The sequence below is a fragment of the Mytilus galloprovincialis genome, chromosome 12, assembly GCF_965363235.1.
Source record: "Mytilus galloprovincialis chromosome 12, xbMytGall1.hap1.1, whole genome shotgun sequence".
Taxonomy (NCBI): Eukaryota; Metazoa; Mollusca; class Bivalvia; order Mytilida; family Mytilidae; genus Mytilus; species Mytilus galloprovincialis.
This window is the reverse complement of record NC_134849.1, coordinates 480,715-507,062: the sequence shown is the minus strand read 5'-3', so window position 1 is coordinate 507,062 and position 26,348 is coordinate 480,715. Positions and strand designations below refer to the sequence as shown.

The 26,348-nt window shown below is 32.6% G+C and overlaps 1 protein-coding gene and 1 long non-coding RNA gene across 2 annotated transcripts in view; both read left to right on the top strand.

The window, feature by feature from the left end:
* The window catches only part of LOC143054465 (uncharacterized), a 72,024-nt gene that overhangs the window by 16,139 nt on the left and 29,537 nt on the right, over positions 1–26,348 (top strand). The window contains exons 2-4 of the mRNA XM_076227484.1: positions 3,034–3,451; positions 14,759–14,807; positions 15,221–15,408. Coding sequence (XP_076083599.1) covers positions 3,130–3,451; positions 14,759–14,807; positions 15,221–15,408 — 559 coding nt within the window. The 5' untranslated portion in view covers positions 3,034–3,129. The remainder of the gene's footprint in view (positions 1–3,033; positions 3,452–14,758; positions 14,808–15,220; positions 15,409–26,348) is intronic.
* Positions 3,545–8,953, top strand: LOC143054469 (uncharacterized). The gene is made up of 3 exons (XR_012971691.1): positions 3,545–4,739; positions 6,234–6,304; positions 8,111–8,953. It is a non-coding gene; the product is annotated as an uncharacterized LOC143054469 (long non-coding RNA).

Below are 26,348 nucleotides of genomic sequence, written 5' to 3'. Positions count from 1 at the left end.
GAAACTTACATCAAAGGTTTATATCAGCAATGTCTTTGAAACTTTGAAAATAAGTGCTGATCAAATCATTTTAACAAGTTTAATGTATGCTCCTTTGAAAAATTTATTATATTATACTGAAATCACATTGCATTTGCTCTGAAGCCTTCATTTCTGTAAGATATTTATAAATTGTTTCAACGAACAAAAGAAAGTCCTTTTTGTTTTGCCTTGATGGAGTCAAAAAGCAAGACATAGGTACGTTGTGACTCAGGGACAAAACTTAAAGGGAGCCCAGTCATGCCAGTTGCCCATGGCTCTTAGATTTTGAGCTGGGCCCCTAAACTTTCAGGTATATTTCAGTTGAACATATAGAAACTAATTATGAAATTTCTGGTCTGGGCTCCCAGCTTGAAATTCCCAAGTCTAGTCCCTGTGTGTCAGGCATCGGCTGCAGTGGTGGCGGGGGCGACAGCGTCAATAATGTATTACTTTGTGATTAGGTTTAGTTTATGGTTAACCACTAGTCATGCTAGTGGTAGGTCAATGATATTTGGTTTGCAGTTGTATTAGCCTTGGCACATCTCATTTTTATGGAGATTATTTGGTCCCACCCCCTCAGTCATGGTCTATTGACTTTGAAACTATTCTTAGTTTACATGTATTAGTTTGTGATTAGGTCAGTTTATGGGGAACCACTAGTGTTAGGTCAATGATATTTGGTATGCAGTTGTATAAGCATTGGCATATCTCATTTCCATGGAAATTATTTGGCTCCGCCCTCTCAGTCATGGTCTATTGACTTTGAAACTTTTGCTTAGTTTACATGTATTAGTTTGTGATTAATTCAGTTTAAGATGAACCACTTATCATATATATGTTAAGTCAATGATATTTGGTATGCAATTGGATTGGCATTAGCAAGGTTCATTTCCATCATGTCCATGGAGATTATATAAGCCCTCACCCTAGGTTAGTGTTGAGGTTTGTTTAAAGGGAACGACTTATGAGATTTCAGTGGAATTTGGTATGCAATTGTACTAGCATTGGCACACTCATTTCCATGGAGATTATTTAGCACTGTAATTTCAGTCTTGGTTCATTGACTTTGAATATTTGCATAACTTACATATTAAAGTATTACTATTTTAATTTCAACATTTGCATATCAAGACACATCTCCATGTTAACAGTTTATTTTAGTTATTAGATAGGGCCCCGGCTAATGGCGGGTCGCCCTATAGTGATCAGTCTGTCCGTCCGTCCGTCCGTCGGTCTATCTGTCCCTCTGTCCATCCGTAACAAATTGTGTCTGTTCTATATCTAGAGAACCATTATACTTTCATTGTTTTCAGTTGACAACCCCATGTTCTATGGTAAAGATCGTGTCTGCTCTATATCTTGAGAACCGTTATAATAACATACTTGATACTTGACATGTATATTAACCAACAACAGAGGGTGTGTCATAATGTATGTATAACTTCCTAGGTCAACGGTCAAGGTCAAACACTTTGGTTTCAGTTGACAACCCCATGTCCTATGGCAAAATGTATGGTAAGGATACAATTTTTTTACCACATGTTATTCACAGTGGGGCCTTTAGAGAAGGCTCCCTTCTCGATAATGTCTAGTTGACTCTGTTCTTGTGTAATTTCATGAATTTACTACAACAAATTCAAATCAATAAAAGCAATATTCATAGATCTAATTACAGAACTATTTGATAAAACTAACTTCTGACTCTACACATTTTGCACTTGAGTTTTTAGCTGACCTGGCCTAGACATGCTAGAGGACCAAGTGACCGATTCACTTGATTGTTTATCTCACCTGGCCAAGACATGCCAGAGGACCGTGGGCTATTCACTTGATTGTATAGATCACCTGACCTAGACATGCCAGAGGACCAATAGACTATTCACTTGATTGTATAGCTCACCTGGCCTAGACATGCTAGAGGACCAAGAGAGCCATTCACTTGATTGTTTAGCACACCTGTCTTAGACATGATAGATGACCAAGTGGACTGCACTTGATTGTTTAACTCACCTGGCGTAGACATGCTAGAGGACCAAGAGAGCTATTCACTTGATTGTTTAGCTCACCTGGCCTAGACATGCTAGAGAACCAAGTGGACTATTCACTTGATTGTTTAGCACACCTGTCTTAGACATGCTAGAGGACCGAGTGGACTATTCACTTAATTGTTTAGCTCACCTGGCCTAGACATGCTAGATGATCAAGTGATCTATTCACTTGATTGATTAGCACACCTGGCCTAGACATGCTAGAGGACCAAGTAGGCTATTCACTTAATTGTTTAGCTCACCTGGCCTAGACATGCTAGATGATCAAGTGATCTAGTCACTTGATTGTTTAGCTCACCTGGCCTAGACATGCTAGAGGACCAAATGGGCTATTCACTTAATTGTTTAGCTCACCTGGCCTAGACATGCTAGATGATCAAGTGATCTAGACACTTGATTGTTTAGCTCACCTGACCTAGACATGCTAGAGGACCAAATGGGCTATTCACTTGATTTTTTTAGCTCACTTGGCCTAGACATGCTAGATGATCAAGTGATCTAGACACTTGATTGTTTAGCTCACCTGGCCTAGACATGCTAGAGGACCAAATGGGCTATTCACTTGATTTTTTTAGCTCACTTGGCCTAGACATGCTAGATGATCAAGTGATCTAGACACTTGATTGTTTAGCTCACCTGACCTAGACATGCTAGAGGACCAAATGGGCTATTCACTTGATTTTTTTAGCTCACTTGGCCTAGATATGCTACAGGACCAAGTCGGTTGTTCACTTGTTTTTTTAGCTCACCTAGTCTAGACATGCTAGAGAACCAAGTGGACTAATCACTTGCCCTCTCGATATTTTAATTATTTGTGTCATTGGGTTGCTGTCTCATAGACAAATACCCACATCCTCTTGTGTTCATCAAATATACAAAGTCCATGAAGTCATCATATAAGTCGTAAACTTTTGAGTTAATTTATCTGATATCATGGTAATCTTGAATTTTTATTTGAATATAGAAAACATGGATATCCTAACCCAAACTTACAGAGCCATATGTGCAGTTTGTCCATTCAGTATACGAGAGAGACAACATTGAGGGGTCTCTGTTGGGAATGACAGAATCTGGTGAAGATGTGGTCCAGTCAGTAAATGAGACAGACACCGTAGACAGTTCTCTGTTGAGAATGACAGAGTCTCGTAAAGATGTGGTCCAGTCAGTAGATGAGGCAGACACCATAGACAGTTCTCTGTTGAGAATGACAGAGTGTCGTAAAGATGTGGTCCAGTCAGACGATGAGGCAGACACCGTAGACTGTTCTCAGATAAGAATGACAGAATATGGTGAAGATGTGGTCCAATCAGTAGATGAGGCAGACACAGATTCGTCTCAAAATAGTCCGACAGATTTACAGTCAATATCTAGTTCTAAGACAGGTATTTATTCATGTTATTTTTTCTTTACGAATACAAACAGATTTAGTTTGAGTCAATACAACAATTTCATTTTTCAGCTTGAGGACATCTAAAACAAATCTTTAAAATCTTCTCCTCTAAAACTTTTATTTCATTTTACACCAACAATTTTCATGGAATAGAGATTTCAATTAATCATGTTAATTAGAACATTTAAATGTTAAGTTTTCTGCTTAAGTAAGTTTGATAGGAACTACTGGTGATAGATCAATGATAATGTATGTGAAGTTTCATTGCTATCAATACATATCAGATTGACGACTATGTTTAAATGGATGTCTACGAGAAAACCATGCAAAATCAAAAAAAAATTATGAAAGGGGTTGTGGAATTTTCAGCTGATTTTGGGTTCCTAGTAAAGTATTAAGTACATCTAATAGTTCTATGGTTAAAAAATGACAATTTATCTCAAATTATGTGAATACAGGGCAATTCTAGTTTAGTACCAAATTTGCTGGAAAATGTTGTTGAAAATGGACATTTTTGGTTTTTTTTTATTGAATAGTTCAAAGTATTATATGACAAAAAAAATTGTTTGGCCTTAAAATTCAGACTTTCTACTAAAATAAACTGTAATTTGGATCTTATTTCAACCTTTATTTTTGTTTTTATTTTTATTGACATAATTGTGTTTTTCTTAAATTTGAAATCAGCCTGTACTGAAAATGTCCATAAAACCTCAAAAGTCACTCAAATTGAAAAAATATTTTGTTAAACGTTATGGTTCACTACAAACTAGTATTCCTTAACGGGATTTTGGTTGCAAATTGATATAAGCTTATTTGAATAAAAGATGAAAAACTGAAAAATATAGCTAAAATTATCTCCCTTTGTAAAACTCTTCACAATAAAAGGTAGATTTAGTGTCAATAACAGAAGGAGGGAAATCAACAAATGTGCAGAAGGATAGGAAATAATGATATTTTTGATGAATATGATGTAGCCAAACACTGATTTTTATTGAAAGAGTGTAACAAAGACATAGCAAACCATGTGGCAAAGACATTCCCACTGCCACTGGGATAAGTCTGATCCTGATCAGATAGTCTAGACATGACTCATGAGGCTAGACTATCACTATCATGTCTAGGTTTCAGACTCACATTTTAAAATGCATATGCTGCAAACATGGACAGGAGTTGGATTGCAGTAGACAAGAAGACAAAATGAGTTGCTGCCATCCTTTCATGACCCTTCCAAATCTAGCAACGGAAATCTCAAAGCAAAACTTCAGTTTCAGTTGGTTCTGGTAAGTTTGTTATTTTTTTTTTGTGGTTAGAAAAAGCAATTTGACACCATAAAAAGACCTACTGTAGAAACATCACATCTGATTCAAAACATAAATATCGGAAGAAGAGCATAGACCATTTCTCTTTGGGGAAAAAAAAAGGGGGGGGGGGTATTTACATAATTTTCTTGAAGCAAACACTGATTTAATTTTCATTGACATACATTATTAATGATTTAAAATTCTTCTGAAACTAAAAGATTTATGTGTTTGCCTTCTAAATTTTAATAGAAAAACTTTTTTCTCTCTCAGTCTCTCAAGAATCATGATAAAAATATATATTCTATTACAAAGCCCTCCGGTATCAGGTCTGTTCGCCCTGAGTTTGTTTGACAAATTGTCAATAGAGTCCATTGACTCTGGGTTTTTTTTCTCCTAATTTAAAAATAATGGTTGCTTCAAATCCCTTTTTTTTTTAAATACAACCCATTGAAATAGAAAACATTCAGTAGATACATGTAGGTATAGGAAGATGTTGTATGAGTGCGAATGAGACCACTATCCATCCAAATAACAATTTATTAAAGTAAACCATTATAAGTCAATGTACTGCCTTCAACACAGAGCCTTGGCTCACACGGAACAACAAGCTATAAACATGATAAAGGACCCCTAAATTACTAGTGTAAAAACCTTCGAACAGGAAAATCAATGGTCTAATTTATATATAAAAAAAAAAGGAGAAACGAGAAACACGTATAAATTACATAAACATACGAAAACTACTGTACATTTATGCTAACTAAAAAGTATGTGTGTTAACCGCACTACCCTTACCTACCTTTATTTTTATCCCTACCCTAAAGATCTTTGTGACAGGTTTTGATTAAGCACTGTTAAAGTCACAATATAGCTCCCAAAGAGTTGTGAATTTCCTGTCTTTATTCATTCCTTTACCAGTACTACATGTACATTGTACAATGCAGCTAGATTGATACAATATATGGTTCTCAATCTCAAAAAAATGTTTAACAATTATGAGCTGTTTTTTTTTCTCTCTAAAAATTGGTTACTGTGAGACTTTTTCTTTACATTTCCTTAGTCATGTTAGTGCAGGTCATGTATCACAGTTATAAACATGGAAAGAGAACTTGTACATGTCTACTTCTATCGTTAATAAAATAGAATCTGAATAGAATAATCATACAAATGTATTCCAAATTAAAGGGCCCAGAAGGGGCAACATGAGATTATAACATTACAGATTACTCAGATAAAACAAATTCAAAATAACAATACTGAAGAAATGAATTACTTGATGATGTGATTGATATCATAGCATTTATGACATTTACACAAATTAATTATCATATCTACAAAACTTTTTTTTTTCAATGAACCAATGCATTATGTTAAGCCAACTTAATGTACAATGTACATGTAGATGTACATTGTAACTCACTGTACTGATCATGCAAATGTACAAATATACAATATTTTATTTCTTATCAACAGGTTAATGTTGAAGATGGAAAAGCACAAAAATAATGTTAAAATGAAAGCAGATATGATAGGAGATCACATAGGTAAATATATGATATAATTGATAAAAAAATGAATCAAACAAGTCATAACAAGAGACTACTAAATAGACAGCAAATAAGACCTGTGTTGTGGCATTATTTGTGAAATATAATCATATATAGAAATTGGAAATTCACCAGTTACATTTATTATTGTAAAAACATGATAAATAATCAATAAATTAGATTAACCCTTCAATTTTAACAATCTGGTGAACCAAAAGTAAACATAACACACAGAACACTCAAATTATTTTTTTATGATCAATTAAGGGCCATATCAGTACAGTTTACACAACAAAATTTTCATTACTCATCGTTGGAATTGTTCTCTTTATAAGAATTAAACCTAGAAAAAAATATGTTTTCTTGTCAGCTTGACACTGAGATCCTCATTTATGTATATAGTATACATGCATTTATGGTAAACCTGAAGACTACATTTGTATTTTTCATTTTTGAAAAAACACTTTTTCATTATTACAGCTATTTTTCTAATGTGTGTAGAGTAAAACTTTGGTAGGTTTGCTTGCTCTGTTTGTATAAATATTGATTCAAGCTTTGTAATTAAGGTTGATATCTTCAAACAATAAATATAGGCATATTTGAACCTTTATGGAGTACTTTTAAATTTGATTAGACGTTATGTCAATTGCAATTGTACAATATACAAACAAACCATGCAAGCTACCCGAAGTCTTAGATTTACATGCCGTAGGAAATTAGCTGTAAAATTAATTATATATTTGTTTCCAATGCTTATTGTTTTACCAATTTCAAATGTTTTGGCTTGTTTTTAAATTGGTCTATATCAGCTATAGGGTCAAAAGGGTCCAAAGTTAAACTTGATTTCATAAAACAATTGAATAATTGGTGTTCTTTGATATTATGCAAAATAAAGCGGTGTATTGTACTTTTTTGGGTTAAATACTTCTTATATGTTTAGATTTTTAATATTCATTTTCAAATTGCAAAAAAGATCATGGGGGCATAAAAACCTTTGTTAGTTTATTAAAATATTATTGAAGATTTTTTTTCTATGCTAAATGTTATCATGCATTTAGCATGTTTAGATTTATGATTTGGGCTCAGTTTTCAAGTTGCTTCAAATTGGGGTCCAAACTTTAACTTTGTTTAAATTCATTAAAAATTGCATATATGCGGTTCTTTGATATTATAAATCTAATCATGTCTTTTAAACTTTAGATTTTGGATATTGGCACAAGTCCATTTTCAAAATCATCAGTTCTTTTACCACATTTATTCTGTGTCAGAAACCTACATGTATGATGTGTCTAATAATTCATCACAATCCAAATTCTGAACTGTATCATGTGAATCAAGTTTGAATGTAGTGTCTATATACATGTAGTGCCCCCCTCCCAACCTGATGAAGGTGCAATTTCTGCATTTGTAATAGAATGTACCCTTGAGCTGTTTTATTCTCATTGTTGAAGGTTGTACAGAGGCATTACATTCATTTCATTTGAACTTTTGTGGATATTTGTCTCATTTGCAATCAATACTCATCTCCCTATTTTTGTATTGTCATAACGTCAAAAATACAAGATGAAATCTGCAAAATTTACTTCATTAAAATTAAGTTTGCTGCAGCTTGGAATAAGAAAAAAATCAAATTTAGGTCCATTTTTAGCTAGTAAACTTTATTTCTTATTCTATGTACTGGAATGTCAGAGTTGTGATAATCGAAACACATATTACATATAAGACAAAGTTGATAAGTAATTTCTTTTTAGGAAATTTCAATCATTTAATGTATAACAATTGTTTTCTTATTATTTTTTACAGACATTTGGTGATCCAAAAATAACTGGAGTTCATGAAAGAAGACTGATTGCTGAGACACATTTTTGTTGATAAACATGTTTATGATGAAGAAAAACTTAGATAATATTACTGATACTTGAATAAGGCTCTGATCTGTCTTTGATTTTTCCTGTTGATGTTAAAAATTGCAAGCTCAAATAAAAATAAATTGAAATGGAACTCATATGCTTTGAAAAAAGGAAAAAAACGGCAATGTGAATCTCGCTGAAGTCTTGAAAACCACCTAGTCAACACACAGTTGCAACACAAATGAGAAGAGAGAGATAATTGCTAGGAAATAGAATGTTCTCACTGTCTCACCATCAGCAAGGCTTTCTCATCAGCAAATAAGAAGTCTAAAATTACTTCTGTATTAAAAGGTCATCAGTATTGAAGACAATCAAGAAGATTACAAATGTACTTGGCCATTTGATAAGCATAATAATATTTTCATTTGTCAGAAATTGTTTCTTAGATTGACTAACTAGTTTTATTCATTGAATTATTAGTAAATTACCTTTCATAGTTCATGTAGTTACATGTATGTAAATTCTTATAAGATAGTATGGAAACAATTTAATACTTCCCTAAATTCTATAACTAATGCAACAATTGTCTTGTGCTGCTAAGTCAATTAGAATTAACTTTTATTCATGTTTATAATAATCTTATTCTTGCATGTAAGCACCATTTAGTGTTATTGTATCACCTTCATTGATTGTTAAATATAATACTAATGCTATAAAAAATAATAACATTTATGATCATTTATACAGATTGAGATATTTAAAAATGTATCAATGCTAAAAGAGAATTTATAAATTTAGACCTTTTTTAGCTCACCTGGCCCGAAGGGCCAAGTGAGCTTTTCTCATCACTTGGCGTCCGTCGTCCGTCGTCGTCCGTCGTCCGTCGTCCGTCGTCGTCGTCGTCGTCCGTCGTCGTTAACTTTTACAAAAATCTTCTCCTCTGAAACTACTGGGCCAAATCAAACCAAACTTGGCCACAATCATCATTGGGGTATCTAGTTTAAAAAATGTGTGGCGTGACCCGGTCAACCAACCAAAATGGCCGCCACGGCTAAAAATAGAACATAGGGGTAAAATGCAGTTTTTGGCTTATAACTCAAAAACCAAAGCATTTAGAGCAAATCTGACATGGGGTAAAAATGTTTATCAGGTCAAGATCTATCTGCCCTGAAATTTTCAGATGAATCGGTCAATCGGTTGATGGGTTGCTGCCCCTAAATTGGTAATTTTGAGGAAATTTTGCTGTTTTTGGTTATTATCTTGAATATTATTATAGATAGAGATAAACTGTAAACAGCAATAATGTTCAGCAAAGTAAGATCTACAAATAAGTCAACATGACCAAAATGGTCAGTTGACCCGTTTAGGAGTTATTGCCCTTTATAGTCAATTTTTAACCATTTTTCGTTAATTAAAATTAAAGTAATCTTTTACAAAAATCTTCTCCTCTGAAACTACTGGGCCAAATTAATCCAAACTTGGCCACAATCATCTTTGGGGTATCTAGTTTAAAAAATGTGTGGCGTGACCTGGTCAACCAACCAAGATGGCCGCCACGGCTAAAAATAGAACAAAGGGGTAAAATGCAGTTTTTGGCTTATAACTCTAAAACCAAAGCATTTTGAGGAAATCTGACGGGATAAAAATGTTTATCAGGTCAAGATCTATCTGCCCTGAAATTTTCAGATGAATCAGTCAATCGGTTGTTGGGTTGCTGCCCCTGAATTGGTAATTTTGAGGAAATTTTGCTGTTTTTGGTTATTATCTTGAATATTATTATAGATAGAGATAAACTGTAAACAGCAATAATGTTCAGCAAAGTAAGATCTACAAATAAGTCAACATTACCAAAATGGTCAGTTGACCCGTTTAGGAGTTATTGCCCTTTATAGTCAATTATACCATTTTTCATAAATTAAATTAATCTTTTACAAAAATCTTCTCCTCTGAAACTACTGGGCCAAATTAATCCAAACTTGGCCACAATCATCTTTGGGGTATCTAGTTTAAAAAATGTGTGGCGTGACCTGGTCAACTAACCAAGATGGCCGCCACCGCTAAAAATAGAACATAGGGGTAAAATGCAGTTTTTGGCTTATAACTCAAAAACCAAAGCATTTTGAGGAAATCTGACATGGGATAAAAATGTTTATCAGGTCAAGATCTATCTGCCCTGAAATTTTCAGATGAATCGGTCAATCGGTTGTTGGGTTGCTGCCCCTGAATTGGTAATTTTGAGGAAATTTTGCTGTTTTTGGTTATTATCTTGAATATTATTATAGATAGAGATAAATTGTAAACAGCAATAATGTTCAGCAAAGTAAGATCTACAAATAAGTCAACATGACTAAAATGGTCAGTTGACCCCTTTAGAGTTATTGCCCTTTATAGTCAATCTTTAACCATTTTTCATAAATCTAAGTAATCTTTTACAAAATCTCCACTGAAACTACTAGGCCACAATCATCTTTGGGGTATCTAGTTTGAAAAATGTGTCCGATGACCTGGCCATTCAACCAAGATGGCCGCCACGGCTAAAAATAGAACATAGGGGTAAAATGCAGTTTTTGGCTTATAACTATGAATTCAAAGCATCTAGAGCAAATCTGACAAGAAGTTAAATTGTTAATCAAGTCAATATCTATCTGCCCTGAATTTTTCAGATGAATTGGACAACTGGTTGTTGGGTTGCTGCCCTCCAATTGGTAATTTTTAAAGAAATTTTGCCGTTTTTGGTTATCTTGAATACTATTATAGATAGCGATAAACTGTAAACAGCAATAATGTTCAGCAAAGTAAGATCTACAAATAAGTCAACATGACCTAAATGGTCAATTGACCCCTTAAGGAGTTATTGCCCTTTATAGTCAATTTTTAACAATTTTCATTAATTTGGTAAATATATGTAAATTTTTACCAAATATAGTTCTCTGTTACTAATGGGCAAAGTTCATTATAGATATAATTGTAAGAAGCAAAATCGTTCAGTAAAGGAAGAACTTCAAACACATCACCATCACCAAAATACAATTTTGTCATGAATCCATTTGTGTCCTTTGTTTAATATGCACATAGACCAAGGTGAGCGACACAGGCTCTTTAGAGCCTCTAGTTTAGGAGAATTTTAGAAAGTACTACAACAAAAGCAAACCAAGAGTATATGCTCAAATGCACTATTAACTCTCTCTCCAGATAACCAAATAGAGATATGTTTATATTTTATTAAATTGATGAAGTGTATGTTAGTTTAAATTAATATGTACATGCAATTTTAAGGTTTTAAAAATCATCATTTTTATTGGATTATCTCCCTTTGTACAATAGAAATTCAGATTTTATCCACACTGTCTCAGGTACTCATGATCAAAATGACTTATATGGTAACCAGCGTGCAAGTAAAAGGTTGCAACCTGTCTTAATTTTAGTTGTCAGACACAACTTCTGAATGTCAATACTTAAGATTTTTCAATATGATGAACTTGACATTGAATTTCATATCATTTTTCAGTAACCAGAATACAACTTTAGTAATTAGCAAGCTGCAATAACCAAAAATGGGATTACTAGGAAGAAATGAATGGATTTTACTCTTTAAAGTAATAGGGACAAGTGTACTAAAGGAATTTGGAATAAAAAAAAATACCAAAAAAAAATTGTCTTTGGTAGCCCCCCCCCTTTTTAAAGCCTTATGCTTACTATTGTTTGTGACACAAAAATCCATTTCACTTTGAATTTTCTATTTGATTTACCTATATTGCATGTTACAATCTGTATAATTTAAGTATTTATTTTTGAATGCTTGGTTTCATTAAAATATGAGACTTTCCTCAATTTATTGCGAAAATACAAAAAAAAAGGGGGGGAGGCTATCTAAATGATCAATAAAATCTATAAAATTAATTTGCAACCGAAATCCCTTCAAAATATTTTGAACCAAAGAAAATGCAAAGCATTTCTGAAATTTAGGGTAAATTCAAGCGACTTTTGGGCTGTAGTGTCTGTTTTAGTGTGATTAGATGAAAAGGCCATATTTTTTATCATTTTATGTGTTTTGCCACACCCTTATTTTCTATATATATCATTATGTTTAATAAAATTATGTGATTTATACTTCATACACATCCTATCTGTGCTATTAAAGTATTTAAACACTCAGAAGTATTATGGCAGATTTTACAATAAGAAGGAAATATTGTTTTTTTGTATCCATCAAAAAAGCAATTGCTGAAACTGTGAAACCGACTGTGTAATGGAGTAATGCATTATGTTATTGAATAAAATGTGTCTTTCTGAGTAAATAAAAATAAAAATTACTCTGTGTTTGTGTTTTTTGTTAGAATTAGAGGGTTTTCAATTTCAAAATATTGGACATGGAATAGACATCATGACCTACTTTACTGACATCCAGCTTATTTGGAGTGGAATTTTGAAGTATTATTTATAAGTGGAGCCTAATAACATGGACTTATATTTTAATAAAAAGTCTTCTTTTGTGTTTTAATCATAACTTTAAGGCAGTTTTTTATTGGTAAAGGCTAAAAAAGGTAATTTAATAATATTGTTGCTAACGTCACGTCTTTTCCGTCCATTGTGGTATGTCACGATCGCAATTTTCTTGATGGTTCTCAGACAGCCCATTGTAGTTATTTTTATCCCGGGTTTTATAAATAATTGAAAATAGCAATCATATTAAATTTGGATGACGTAAGGGGTTCAAAGGACTTGAGGAATCAATATCATTGGCTGTTTTATTTTTTGCGAACGTTACTCTCGACGTTTCCGTCCAAATCAGTGTCACGTGAGCAACATATATTTAGATCTGTAACTCTCCTGTATAGGAGTTACGATATCGCCCTTTGCAGAAATAGATTCGGAGTCAGTTCCTTCACATGATGGGGAAGCAAAGATGGGAAGTTGTATGTAATATCGTTACAAGAGGACCTTAAATGTATTCCGTCCACCAAAAAGACGTTCGCAACAAAACGTAATGTCATGATAGTAGATGTTGCTAATGTTACTATTACGAATTGGTTTCTTGTGTATTCAGTTGATATAAAGTACACCTGCAAATGACATTCTGTATATTTAGAAATTCTAAACCAGACTGTACAATTTTATTACCCCAGGCGTATATTAAACATCACTGTGTGCATACATTTTAACTTTTAAAGATGTTGTTGCTCATGTGACATGTCCAAATGTCGCTAACGTTACTCATTTTTTGGTTTCTTGTGTATTCATTTGATATAAAGTACACCTGCAAATGACATTCTGTATATTTAGAAATTCTAAACCAGACTGTACAATTTTATTACTCCAGGCATATATTAAACATCACTGTGTGCATACATTTTAACTTTTAAAGATGTTGTTGCTCATGTGACATGTCCAAATGTCGCTAACGTTACTCATTTTTGTCTCTTTCACGTTAGCAACATGAAAGTAGGAGACAGAACACAATACTGTAAAATCTGCCTTATAGTATTTATTTCTATTTGAGAAATTTATGAAATCTATGCATTTCAGTAAATGCATCTATAAATAAACTCGAAAATACCCTAAATCCCTATCGTTGCCATGGTTACCAGCAGTGTAAGGGCTTCAAACTTGCATGACTTTCATATGAGGTCAACCTGAACATGTCAGCAAAGTTTCATCAAAATCAAACAACTTTGCATGGAGCACCATCTGCATGGTTTTCTCATAGATGCCCATTTAAGCCCTGTCCTCTGGCCATGGTTCAATGACTTTCAATTAATTTGCAATTTCTAATAATAGGTTTTTTGCTCAAAATAGTTTTATATGAACTACTTGCGATAAATAAATGATTTAAATACATACAGTTGCATAAAAATTTTCTACATTTGAAAATGCCTGTACCAAGTCAGGAATATGACAGTTCTTGTCCAATCGTTTTTGATGCGTTTTGTTATTTGATTTTGCCATGTGATTATGGATTTTCCGAATTGATTTTCCTCTGAGTTCAGTATTTTTGTGATTTTACTTTTTACTATCAGTACATATCAGTTTGACGACTATTACAAAGCTCTGCCAGCTACCGACTTAAGTCTTCTATAGTCCGCGGTTTTATTCTCCTAAATTTAACCTGCCATACAGGGGTGCGGCCTATAAAGTATGATTAGTAAGAAATAACAGAAATAATGATAGTAGAAATTAGAGACTTTGTCTTACTTAGTAATGGAGCTGCCCATCAAATGGTCTTTTTTCTAAATTTTATGCCGACAGTCGAGACATGTCTTTGTGTCAACAGTTCATTAAAATTATTTCTTGTTGTTGAAAATATATAATAAGATTGAGTCAAATACATTTGCAGTTTTAAAATTATTGTTTTGGAGAGAATACTATTATCAATGGAAACAATGGCTCTATTTTCCATCAGAGCTTAGTATTTTGTTTATTCTATTTATGGCTATAAAGATTTTGTAATATATATATTTTTTTTTTTGGCAAATGATATATGATCAAGAAAGGAATTTCAATATATATTTTCTTGATTCATGAGATGTTACAAGTAATAAGTAACTTTGTAGAACTAAATAATAAGTATGACATGTATGATGTATTATTATTTTTATTACAGAATTTGAAGGGAGGAGAAGTACACATATCCCGTCGATTGAATCTCAACCGTAAGTTGTTTTAATATTTACCAGTGATTTAATATGTTGGTTAAAAACTGAACAATTAACATGATTAATGTAGTAAAAACCGTCTGTAGTGAAAGATCACAAAGTTTTGTTTTCCAAATCATTAAATCAACCGTAGAATATACGACAAGTTTGATGAACCGTTTATAACAGTATTTTGTTGAGAAGACGAAGTGAAGTACACATTTTAGATTTATGTTAAAAATTTAAGACAGTTTCTAGGATCTCAAAACACCACATAATTTGAAAGAATCGAAAACAAATCAATCCACTGTCTAAATTTACATCAATAATATTGTGGAATTTCTCAGAGATATTTTATTATACTTCAACAAGTTTCTCAGCACACCTCCTCCATAACATAACAAGTTATTACAAATATTCTATATTTACAGAATATTATCAGAGGAAGACAACCTTTTACAGGCAGCCTTTATTATACTCTATACTGTACCCAGGGCTATTGAAGACTTCGTAGACAGGGAATACAAAGGTGGTTTTGTCCAGTCTATCCAGGATCATAAAGATCAACTCAAGGCCACACTCAGTTCAGAGGAATGGGAATTACTCAGCCAAATAATAGGTACAGTAATTACTGATCGACAACAGACACATTTTAAAATGAAGAATTGTCATAATTTGTAAAGGATGACTGTAACTTTTAAAGGAAGACCGGTCCGTCAATTCATACAAATATCCATATTTGTATCCATAACTGTTTGTTGAGTTTGTCTCACGGCAATAGGGGCTCGGTTAGCGGTTAAAAATATGTTTTATCAATTTCTTTTCAACTATTTAGAGTTTATGACAATGGCAGTAAGTTGCATATTTCCCGTAAATATTTATTGATACCGATGTTAAAATTTGAATACAAATCAAATAAATCAAATCAAATATTTTATTTTTCCAATCAGGGTCTCACAAGGCATGACAGGGGGTATTTACCAATAATGATAGTATAAGCAACAAACATGAGACATTGTTTATTGTATAACGCGACAGATATTATAATTATAGACAAATGAAAAAAGCATTAATAAGAAAATACATTAAAAGTACCCTTTTCCCTTCCTTCCTTATTACCATTATTATTTCTATGTCCAGCAAATAAAGAAAACCTTATCAAAAGTAAAGTTTGAACAGACTTAAATTATTATCTATAAAGACGGAAATATTTTCATCTGCAGAAGAGACCAAGAGACGGTGCTCAAGGATATACTGTTGATGGCATTAGACAATAACAACAATCCTCCCCGTTTCAGAAGCAGATGAAAATATAAATCGAGAAACTGAATCCGGTCAATTAACAATTTTTTTTTTTTAAATCAAAGCAATAGCTAATTTAGCGAAACATGGAATATAAATCTGCTATTTGCAGTGTTTTACCAGGAATATGCACAACTCTTTTAATACAGTTGAGTTATCACAAGACAACATCCTTAGCAATTTCTCTTACGAATTAAAATTAATCAAATTGGAACATGATTCAGAAATAATGTCTGTGTTACATGTAGTTATATTGAAAATGAACTTCATTTTCAAGATTACCAGAATTCTACATTTCTGGCATAGTCTACGGTTTGGAGGACGATTAATACTGTGAAATTAAAGTTTTTGAATGCTGGTATGCATCTTGCATTAAAGAAAATGAGTCTTTTAAAATTTTTCTAGTGTAGACCAATAATTCAAAATAGACTTAACTAATTCAAGGTACAGTGGAAACCGACTCATAAGGCTACAAAAATTGTGTTGTTTTTTTTGTGTACATCCAGAATAAATTTACAAAATTTTCTGTGTAGCTTTCACAAGTTAAATTTGAATAAAATTTATCAATACTAATTAACTGGTTTCCATATCCCCAAATTTTGCTATATATATCAAGGGATTGAATGAGCTCCTGAAATTTCACTTCCACAAAGAAGAATAAGCTTTATATTATGATCAAAAACATGTATAAACTATTTAGGATTTAGAGATAATAATTTTTTTCTAAGTTTAAAATATGCCTTTTAAGCCTTCTTGTATGATTCATTCTGAGCAAAGTAGAATTTACCCGAAGCACTTAAATACACACCTAGATATTTACAATGTTGTACACATTTTATATCATATTCTTTGTATTCAAATTTGAGGCGGATATGTCTGACTACAGTGTTGAAAATACAACTGTTGCATACCTGCCAACTTTTGAAAGTGCCCATGGGGGTTTTAGTGCGCGACAACAATTTTAAAGGTTACAATTCTTTGCAACGACTATTTTGCGCGTGCTGTTTTGTGGTCTAGAAAAAGTGTCATATTTGTAAGATGAGCTTACATGCCTTTTTTTTAAGTTTATTTGCATGATTCTAGTTATTATATCAGCAGAAAACATGTAGCTGTAAGACTAGGAATTATTTTCATTTGTAAGGATACTAAATAGTTGTTGACTTTTCCAATTTAAAATTATACACAAAGAAGGACCTTTATCAGGTTGGGAACAACACCTAGGGATACCCCCTCAATGTTAGGACATTAATAACCATTTTTTAAGTACAAATGTGCTCGTGCATATTCATATTATTTGAAGAAACTTTTCCCAAAGAACTATACATCTTATGATCTATCTGGTATGATATCGTCAACACATGTCCAAGAATTTTGATATGTTCTTGGCCTTATATCTTCTTTATTATTTAAAATAATTGGACTCTTCTTCTTCTTCTTCGGAAGTCCACCCTATTTGCAGGGTCACCGCATTAAAAATATCCTAGTTTTAGGTTAATTTTTTAAAATGCGTAGTTATTTATAAAATAAATAATAAATAAAATTGTTAGGCTTTAATATGTACTTAGTTTTAGTAAAACAAAATAATAAGGATAAAAGGTAAAAACTTGTATTTACACTGTACATAGCATATTGTCACAAGATTAAAACACTATTTAGATTTAAAATTTAAAAAATGGATAAATCCTAAAGTTAATAAGAATATATAGGAGTCCACTTATTAAAAGATAAAAATATGTTTATGGTTCATCTATGGCAGTGATGATAAAAAGTTTATCAAACGAGGTTCCTCATTATATGTTTATATAAAATCTAAAAAAAAAACAAAAAAAAACATTAATTCATGTTGTAGATTTATATTAACATGTATTATAATTTTGTTATACTTATAACGTTGAGGCTCATATTAGATTTAAAATTTAACATTATCGTCTAGCAACAGATTTAATTCTCTGTTTATTGAATTTTTATATGGTTGGAATGGAACAATCATATACTGTAAATTCAGAAATTATTGCGAGGTTTTTATTAATGCGAATAATGCGAGCGTCGGACGATCGCAATAATTAAACCTCGCATTCTTACTTTCATTTTTCCAATGTCAATTTGTGATTGATTTATCTCCCTTTGTTCAGTGGTGTGATGTGTTTAACCTTTCACCTGGGGCATTTAAGGGTAATATGTTTTTACAACTTATTTCCGCTAATCTGTAATCAGTGAAGCCAGGTGACATTTTTATAACACTTCGACTTTTAATTGGTAATGTGTCTGTAATATGTTTATGATTGAACAATATTGCCGGGAACTTTTATGAATGGGATACTAGTACTAGTAATTACTTTTGAATGCTGTTCGATTATTATATAAAGTGACAAATTACGATGTTATTTTATTTTGTTAATATTGTTTGTAATTGTTCAGTGGAGCATGTGTATTTTCAGTATAAGTAAACCTTTTGAAACTTAGAAATAAAAACAAGTTATATAATACAATTTATTACAATAAATAAATAATAAATAACAAAATAACAAAGATCATCAGAAGATAATATTGTTCATAAAGCACAAGCTACTATTGTTCATTGAGCACAAGTTCAACACTACATGTAGTTCATTAAAAATACAATTTAACACTTTATACAGTCACTTATACCAGACTTTTTCCAACCTAGCAAGATAATGTCTTTCTTTGACTTCAAGTCGTGGAACACTTTACTCAACCACTTAGCATGTAACGGCTTGAGAACAGAAAGTCTTAAGTCAACCTTGTTGATGGTGGATGAATCTTTAAGATCTTCAGCAACCATATCTGCGTACCAGTTCGTGAATTCGTTTTTCATGGCAGCTTTGAGCTCACCATTCACGCTAAGATCCATTGGCTGAAGTTCCCCAGTACAACCCGCAGGTACAAAAACATGTTGAATTCGAGCTTTAGACAAAGCATCTAGGACTTCTTGACACCTGTGTGCACGGAAAACATCAAATATGGCAATTGACTGCTGTTGTATCGGCAGGTCTAACTCTTCTTTAACTTTGTCGGTATACGGCACAAGCACAGTCTCAATGTATCGTACCATACTCTGTTCATTACTCCAGTGGCTCTCTGTGTGGAAAACGTCCCAGTCGGAGGGAAACGGATATTTAGCATGGCACTGGTCTGTTTTACCTTGGTATAAAATCTGAGGTGGTAAGAGGCAACCATCTGATGTGCTACCTAGCAAACCTGTTATCTCACGTTTATCTTCTAAACCGATGATATCAACTTGCTTTGAGCCCTCCATCTCTAATGTCCAGTTAGATACAGGGACGATCTTCAACCCGGTCTGGTCAAAGTTGAAGATAAGTTGTGGAGGCACTTGGTACTTTGTAACGGTCTCGTTGATGATACGATGAAATTCACTTTTTTGGTGCTCAAAGTCAACTGGTAGTTTTCTGGCTGCTTTGGTACCCTTTCGCTTGACGTACCCGAGTCTTTTTAGGAAGGATACGGCCCATGTCTTGGTGATATGAATCGACCCACCAGCTTCACTGAGTAGTGTTGGGTTTTTGTGTTTGACTAGACCACGGGCTGTTGCAATAACGATAGCTTGGTTTACGATGCCACCGGCTTCTCTGATGCTGCGTATGTGGGCTGCTACATCTTTGTCTAAATCACCAAGTAGTAGCGGTCTACCACGTTTTTCTGGTGTCAACCCATTGACAGGTTGGTGGTTGGATTCTTTTGAGTGTACAAGATATTTCTTTTTCATGGCTCTTACTGAACTTTCTTTAATGTCAAGTTGGAGGTCTTTGCTAAATTTGCGGGCAGCGGCAACATTGCCATGTTCAGTGGCGTATTTAGCTATTTTAGCACGGGTCTCTGGTGTGTGTGTAGTGGTTGTTTCTGGCTTTTCTCTTGACCCCCCGTTTTGTGCTGGTAGTTGACTCATCAGTAGCAAGAGAGTTGACAATTTCAGTGTTAGCAGCTTTAATTTTATCAGCTGCATCTTTGTTGGTAGCGTTATCAGGATTGGGCAACCTCAAGACGATATCGTCAGGGGAGCGTTTCTTTGTGACAAACTTCCACATTGACATTTTTTTACTTAATGGCGTAAAAAAAATATCATTCCTATTTATAACCAAATGAGTCTGCTAATCAAAGCTAATTTATAAGATGTGTAATTAAATTTATTTTTAACAATATACCACAAGCCAAGCCTTTATGATGAATTTTATTTTTCTCAACTTCGCTTGTATGCATAAAAGGACTAAGAAGCCAAACATAATTTACTACGGGTGATTGCGATTATCAACTTTTAATATTGTAATTTATTTTCTTTTGAAGTTAAAAAAATATCCTATAATTACCCAAGCCGGGCCTCGTTCTACACTAATCTTCTGCACGTGGTCGATGTTCAATTAAGTTTCTAGATCCCCAAAGTCGGCATGCACAACACATAAGTTCTAGTAATGCATCTTAGTTTCTAGATCCCCTTTACAAGTTACATCAGTTAAGAATTGTGTATTCAATCACAGAAAACATACGGAAGGTAACTAAATGCATAGATTTGAACAAAGCTTTACTTTGTGAAAAGACATGTGAACATCTGTGATTTACAATAATGTTCAGCATAAAAAAAAAATTTTTTTAATCGGCAAGTCGCAATAATTAAACCTCACATTTTTGCCTGTGGTCGGCACATCGCAATAATAAATGCACGCAATAATTTCTGAATTTACAGTATGTCATTAGTTATCATGACGATAAGTTAATATTTATACCCATTCTCATGACCGATACTAGCTAAATTTTAGATGATGTGATGTTCATCAGTAGGGAGTCGAGTACTATTGTTCATTATCCTTCACTGAATTCCAGAACTCTTACAGTTAATATGCAAAGTGTAATTGTTATGTATATTTCACAATAATTCAGCTCTCTTGGTGTGTAATGCAAATACCCAGTCTTTGCAGATTCTTTCTATATCTCCTAATTGAGCTTTTGGTATCCGAAGGTTAGTGGAACTGTCAATTAACAATTGGAGTAGATCGTCATCAGATTTAATGATGTTATTGTAGTTGATTTGATTTTCTATCAACAAATTTTTGAGTCTAATATGGTGAATTTTCCTGACTGAGTTAAGGCTTTTGCAGTTCATAAGAAAATGTTTAAAGTCTTCTGTTTCTTCTGTACAAAGTTTGCACTGTGGAGATTTTGTTGAATCAAAGCGGTTGTTTATACTTTGAGTTTTATACGTTCCAGTGAGTATTCTGGATTTAATTATGCCTTTAGTAACATCTCTCTTGTTGTCTCTGACACTGCTCCAACACTTATTAGGATTTTGGAAATTCCATTTGCTTATTTCCATATGATTTAATGATGATTTTGTTTTAGCTATCTCAGACCATTTTGTTTTCCATGTTGAGTCTATCATATCATGGGTCAATCTTTTCCAGTTTTGTTTGGATTTAAGACTATCTCATGCGCAGAGGGCAATCCATATGCCTTGAGAATATGATCCACTTTGATATACCAGCTGTTGGAGTTATCATCTTTTGTTGCTAATTGTCTGATTCCTATTTTGTATTCAATGGAATTTGTATCTTTTGAAATTCTAAGGAATAGAGAAATCATTGCCTTGTGGATGAGTTGTTCAATGGCTTCTGCTCCAAGCAAAATATATATTGCAGCATCTGCAGTTCTTTGTGGCAGAGATAGCAGATGTTTAAATGTCTTTTTCTGGAATTTCTCTAATTTCAAAATATCAGCCTTATTAAAATTCAAAATTTCAAAACCATATAGCATTCTTGGTATGACAAATGTTCTCCACAGTTTATATGAAATCAACGGATTTACTCCATTTATTCCATGCAAGCCTGCTCCCATGAGAGAATACATGGTAGCTCTAGCGGTGGATATTCTGTTGACTACATTTGGGGAATTTCGGACTTGTCTTTCAATACCCAGATGTTTTATGGTTTGTTTTTCGCTGATTTTCTCGTTGAAAAGTTCAAGGTTAAATTCTTTGTTCTTTTTGTTGATCAGTAAAATTTCCGTCTTTTTACTATTGATTTTTACTCTATCATTCTTTGTACAGCTTTCAATTATACGGAGTTGAGTTGAAGCATCCTGTTCAGAAGTTGCACATAGCATAATATCGTCTGCACATGTTGGACAACCTAAGTAATTGGTTCCGATCTTAAATCCAATATTTGTAGCTTCAAGTGTATCTAGGATATTCTTGTTGTGTATGATTTATAAAAGTTGGCAGATAAAATACCTCCCTGCTTTACTCCTTGCTCGTTTGTGAAAGCCTGCGAGATACATCCTTGAGATTTTACTTGGGTTGATGTATTATTATACATTATTCATTTGGAAAAGCTGTTCCAAATAAAATGTCAGAATTTCCCATTTTTAAGTTAATAAATCTACATTTTTAACTCACCTGTCCCGAAGGGGGACAAGTGAGCTTATGCCATCACTTGGCGTCCGTCGTCGTCCGTCGTCTGTCGTCATAAACTATTTCAAGAATCTTCTCCTCTGAAACTACTGGGTCAAATACTTTCAAACTTTAACTGAATGTTTCTTTTTTTTTTTATCTTTTATTTGTTTTTCAATAGTCAGGATTTTACACACCCCATTACACTACCACCTGACAATGGTATCAAGGGGTAAATACAGAAGAAGAAGAAAATAGCAATATACAAAATGAATCTCTGACTAATTTATTTTTAACAATATTTTAGGTTACATATAAATTGTATTTGATGTATCTCTCCTCTCTCTCTCTCTGACTTACTCACATACAACACTAATACTTTCACTCATCTGTTTTGCTACAATATGTATCATGACTTACTTTTTAATACAATTTTTTTAAAGAAATGTAATTTGCTCATAATTTATATAAATTATTTCTTTTCTCTAAACTAAACATAGATAATATGAAAACAACACTTAGTTAAATATTACATGTAAAGGAGACCAAAATTTTTCACAAACTTGGACTTTATCATTTTTCTTTGCAATATGGTTTTCAAGAAATTGGTATTTCTTTATATTATTCTTTAACTCAATGATATTTGGTTTTGTTTCATTTAATTTACATTTATATATATAATTCTTTGTAATTATGATTAGCAGATTCAATAATAAACTTTCTTGTTTGCATCCAAGAAACACATTCTCTTTGTTGAGATCAAAATTTACAAAAAAAAGTTTCACAATATTGGAAAAAGACTGCCACAATTGAAAAGTTATTGGGCATTCAAAAAACAGGTGTTCAATGGTTTCTTCTCCAAGTTTACAAAAAGTACATAACTTGGTATCTTTTAATTTGATTTTATACAAAAAGGTATTAGTTGCTATAATTCTATGCAAAAATTTATATTGAAAGGTTCTTAAATAAGCATCTCTACAAGACTTTTTTGTTATCATGAAATACTCTGACCATTCTGTAGTATCAATAACTAACAGTTCTTCCCATTTCAAAAATTTGATTGTTGGTAGTTGAATAACTTCATCTACTAAGTTTTTATATACAAATTTGGCTTTCACATTACACATGATTTTTTTTAAGAAAGTATCACTAGTGTTAGACTTATCTATATCTTGATTTAGACAGTTTTCTTTAAGGCATTTTTTCATAATGTTAGGGATTTTTGATATCAAACCATAATATTTAACAAAATTGTAGGTTTGTACTTTTTCTTGAAATTGCTCGAATTTATAAAAAATCATATTTTCACGATTAATAAGGTCACTTACTGACTGCACACCCCCCTTTTCCCATTGAATGTAATATGGGAAATCATCCAAAGAAGAAAAGTTCAAAATATCTAAGGATAAAATGTCACTGACAGAAATCTCAGTAATAGGTTTTGCAGCGGAAAAGCATAGTAAAACATCCTTCCAGAAAGAATTTTTACATCTTTTAGAAATCTCAATCAGCTTTTCTTTCTGAAGATTTAAAACCCTTTCACCCCCATACTGCCTAAGGTCTGCCAGTAATAACTGCTGCCAGCCACCACTAGGGTTTGCCAGCAGTCTTTTTATCCAACTAATTTTCAAATAGATATTAAATGAATGAAGATGTACCATATTAAGTCCACCTTGTGAAATATCACCAATAAGTGTGTTTCTCTTGATTCTGTCTGGTTTTCCATTCCATATGAAATCATAAAATAATGAAGTGAGCTCTGTTAACCTGGAGTGTGATAGGTTTGGTAATGCAGTCAATAAATGGACCAACTTTGAAAGAGCAAGTGATTTAATTACTGTAATTTTTCCTAATAATGTGAGTTTTCGATGTTGCCAGCTCTTCAGAATTGCAGAGACCTCTTTAATTTTCTTAGCAAAATTAATTTCTGTGATACAGCTTAAATCTAAAGAAAATTCAATCCCCAAAAGTTTAAAATTTGAATGTGACCAATGAAGTTTTAAGTCGGGACATAAAATAAGATCAGAATATTTTTTACTTCCAACCCATAGTGCTTTTGTCTTTGAAGCATTTATTTTCAAACCTGAAATTTTATAAAAAGATTCAAAACATGAAAGTGTTTCCCTCAACGATATTTCCCTTCCATCAAACATAAGGAATGTGTCATCTGCGTACATGCTTAAAAGAGATTCATTATCATTGATGGTAATTCCCCTTATGTCAGGATTACCTTTTAATTTCAAAGATAATAATTCAACCCCAATTATAAATAAATAAGAAGAAAGAGGATCTCCTTGTCTGCAACCTCTTTCTAAATGAAAAAACTTAGACATGTGTCCATTATTTATAACACAACTTGATGCCCCTGAGTATAAAGTTTCAAACCATCTACAAAAAGAAGGCCCAAAATTAAAGCTTTTCAAAGAATTTTTTAAAAATAACCATTCCAAGGAATCAAATGCCTTTTCAAAATCAACAAGTAATAAAAGACCTGTCTTATTATTTTCCTCAAGATAGTGCATCAAATCATATAAGAGGCGTGTGTTCTCACCCATAAATCTGTCTTTAATGAAACCTTTTTGTGTGTCACTTATGATAAATGGTAAAACGGGTTTAAGTCTATTAGCTATAACAGCAGAAGCTATTTTCATATCAGTATTCAGTAGACTAATAGGACGCCAATTACTAATATACTGTCTGTCTTTTCCCTCTTTAGGAATGCAAGTTATTATACTTTGATACTGAAAATCAGAAAATTTACCCCCCGCATATCCAAAGTGAAGAGATCGAAAGACAAAAGGGCCAATATCTTTCCAAAAAAATTTATAAAAATCTACAGAATACCCATCAGAACCAGGACTTTTACCATTTGTCATAAATTTTAAAGATTCAGCACATTCTTTAAAAGTTAAATTTCCTTCACAAAGATCACTTTGTTCTTCTGTAAGCTTAATGTTATGATTAAAAAATGATGTATCATTGCAATCTAATTTTTTGCTTGAGTACAAATTTTTATAAAAATTTTGTTGTTCCATCAGAATTTTTGATTGCTCTGAAATATGCTGACCTTTATCATCAATAAGTTCTGTTATGGTTTTCTTAATAAAATTTTTCTTTTCTAATTTACAAAAATAATTTGTACACTTTTCACCATTCTCATGCCAGTTAGCTCGGGATCTAAGCAGCAAGCCTTCAACTTTCTTTTGTCTGCAATTTTCTAGTTCAAGTTTTTTTTCAAATAAAGATTTTTGAACCTCATCATTTGGAGAAAGATTCATAATACTTTCAAAATATAAAATATCATTTTCAAGTTTGAGAGTGACATTTTTTTCCTCTCTGGATTTATTAATGCTGTAATTTATGGACAAGGATCTAATCTTCATTTTTAATATTTCAAAAAATATTTGATCATTACATGACAACTCAACAGAAAGAAGATTTTCCATATCACCTGACAGATGGTATTCCAAAATAGTATCCTTAATACATGATTTAACCTTTTTTATATAATCTGCATCTCTAAGTAACTGAGAGTTAAATTTCCAATAACTTTTGCCCCGTTTCTCTAAACAAGCTGAGAAGGTGAAAAGAATTGCCGAATGGTCTGTTCTATAACCAGGAATGATAATGGTATTCTTCATAAGTGAAAAAAGGTCTTCTGAAATTAAAAAATAATCAAGGCGACTTTGTTTTATTGGTGAGGACTGACGCCAGGTATATTTCCTATCTTCTGGATAGCATGTACGCCAAGGATCAAGTAGTTCAAAAACATCAATGATTTCATCAATTTTTTTACGGGAGTTAGGGTTTCTATTATGTTTGATATTATATGTATCCATACA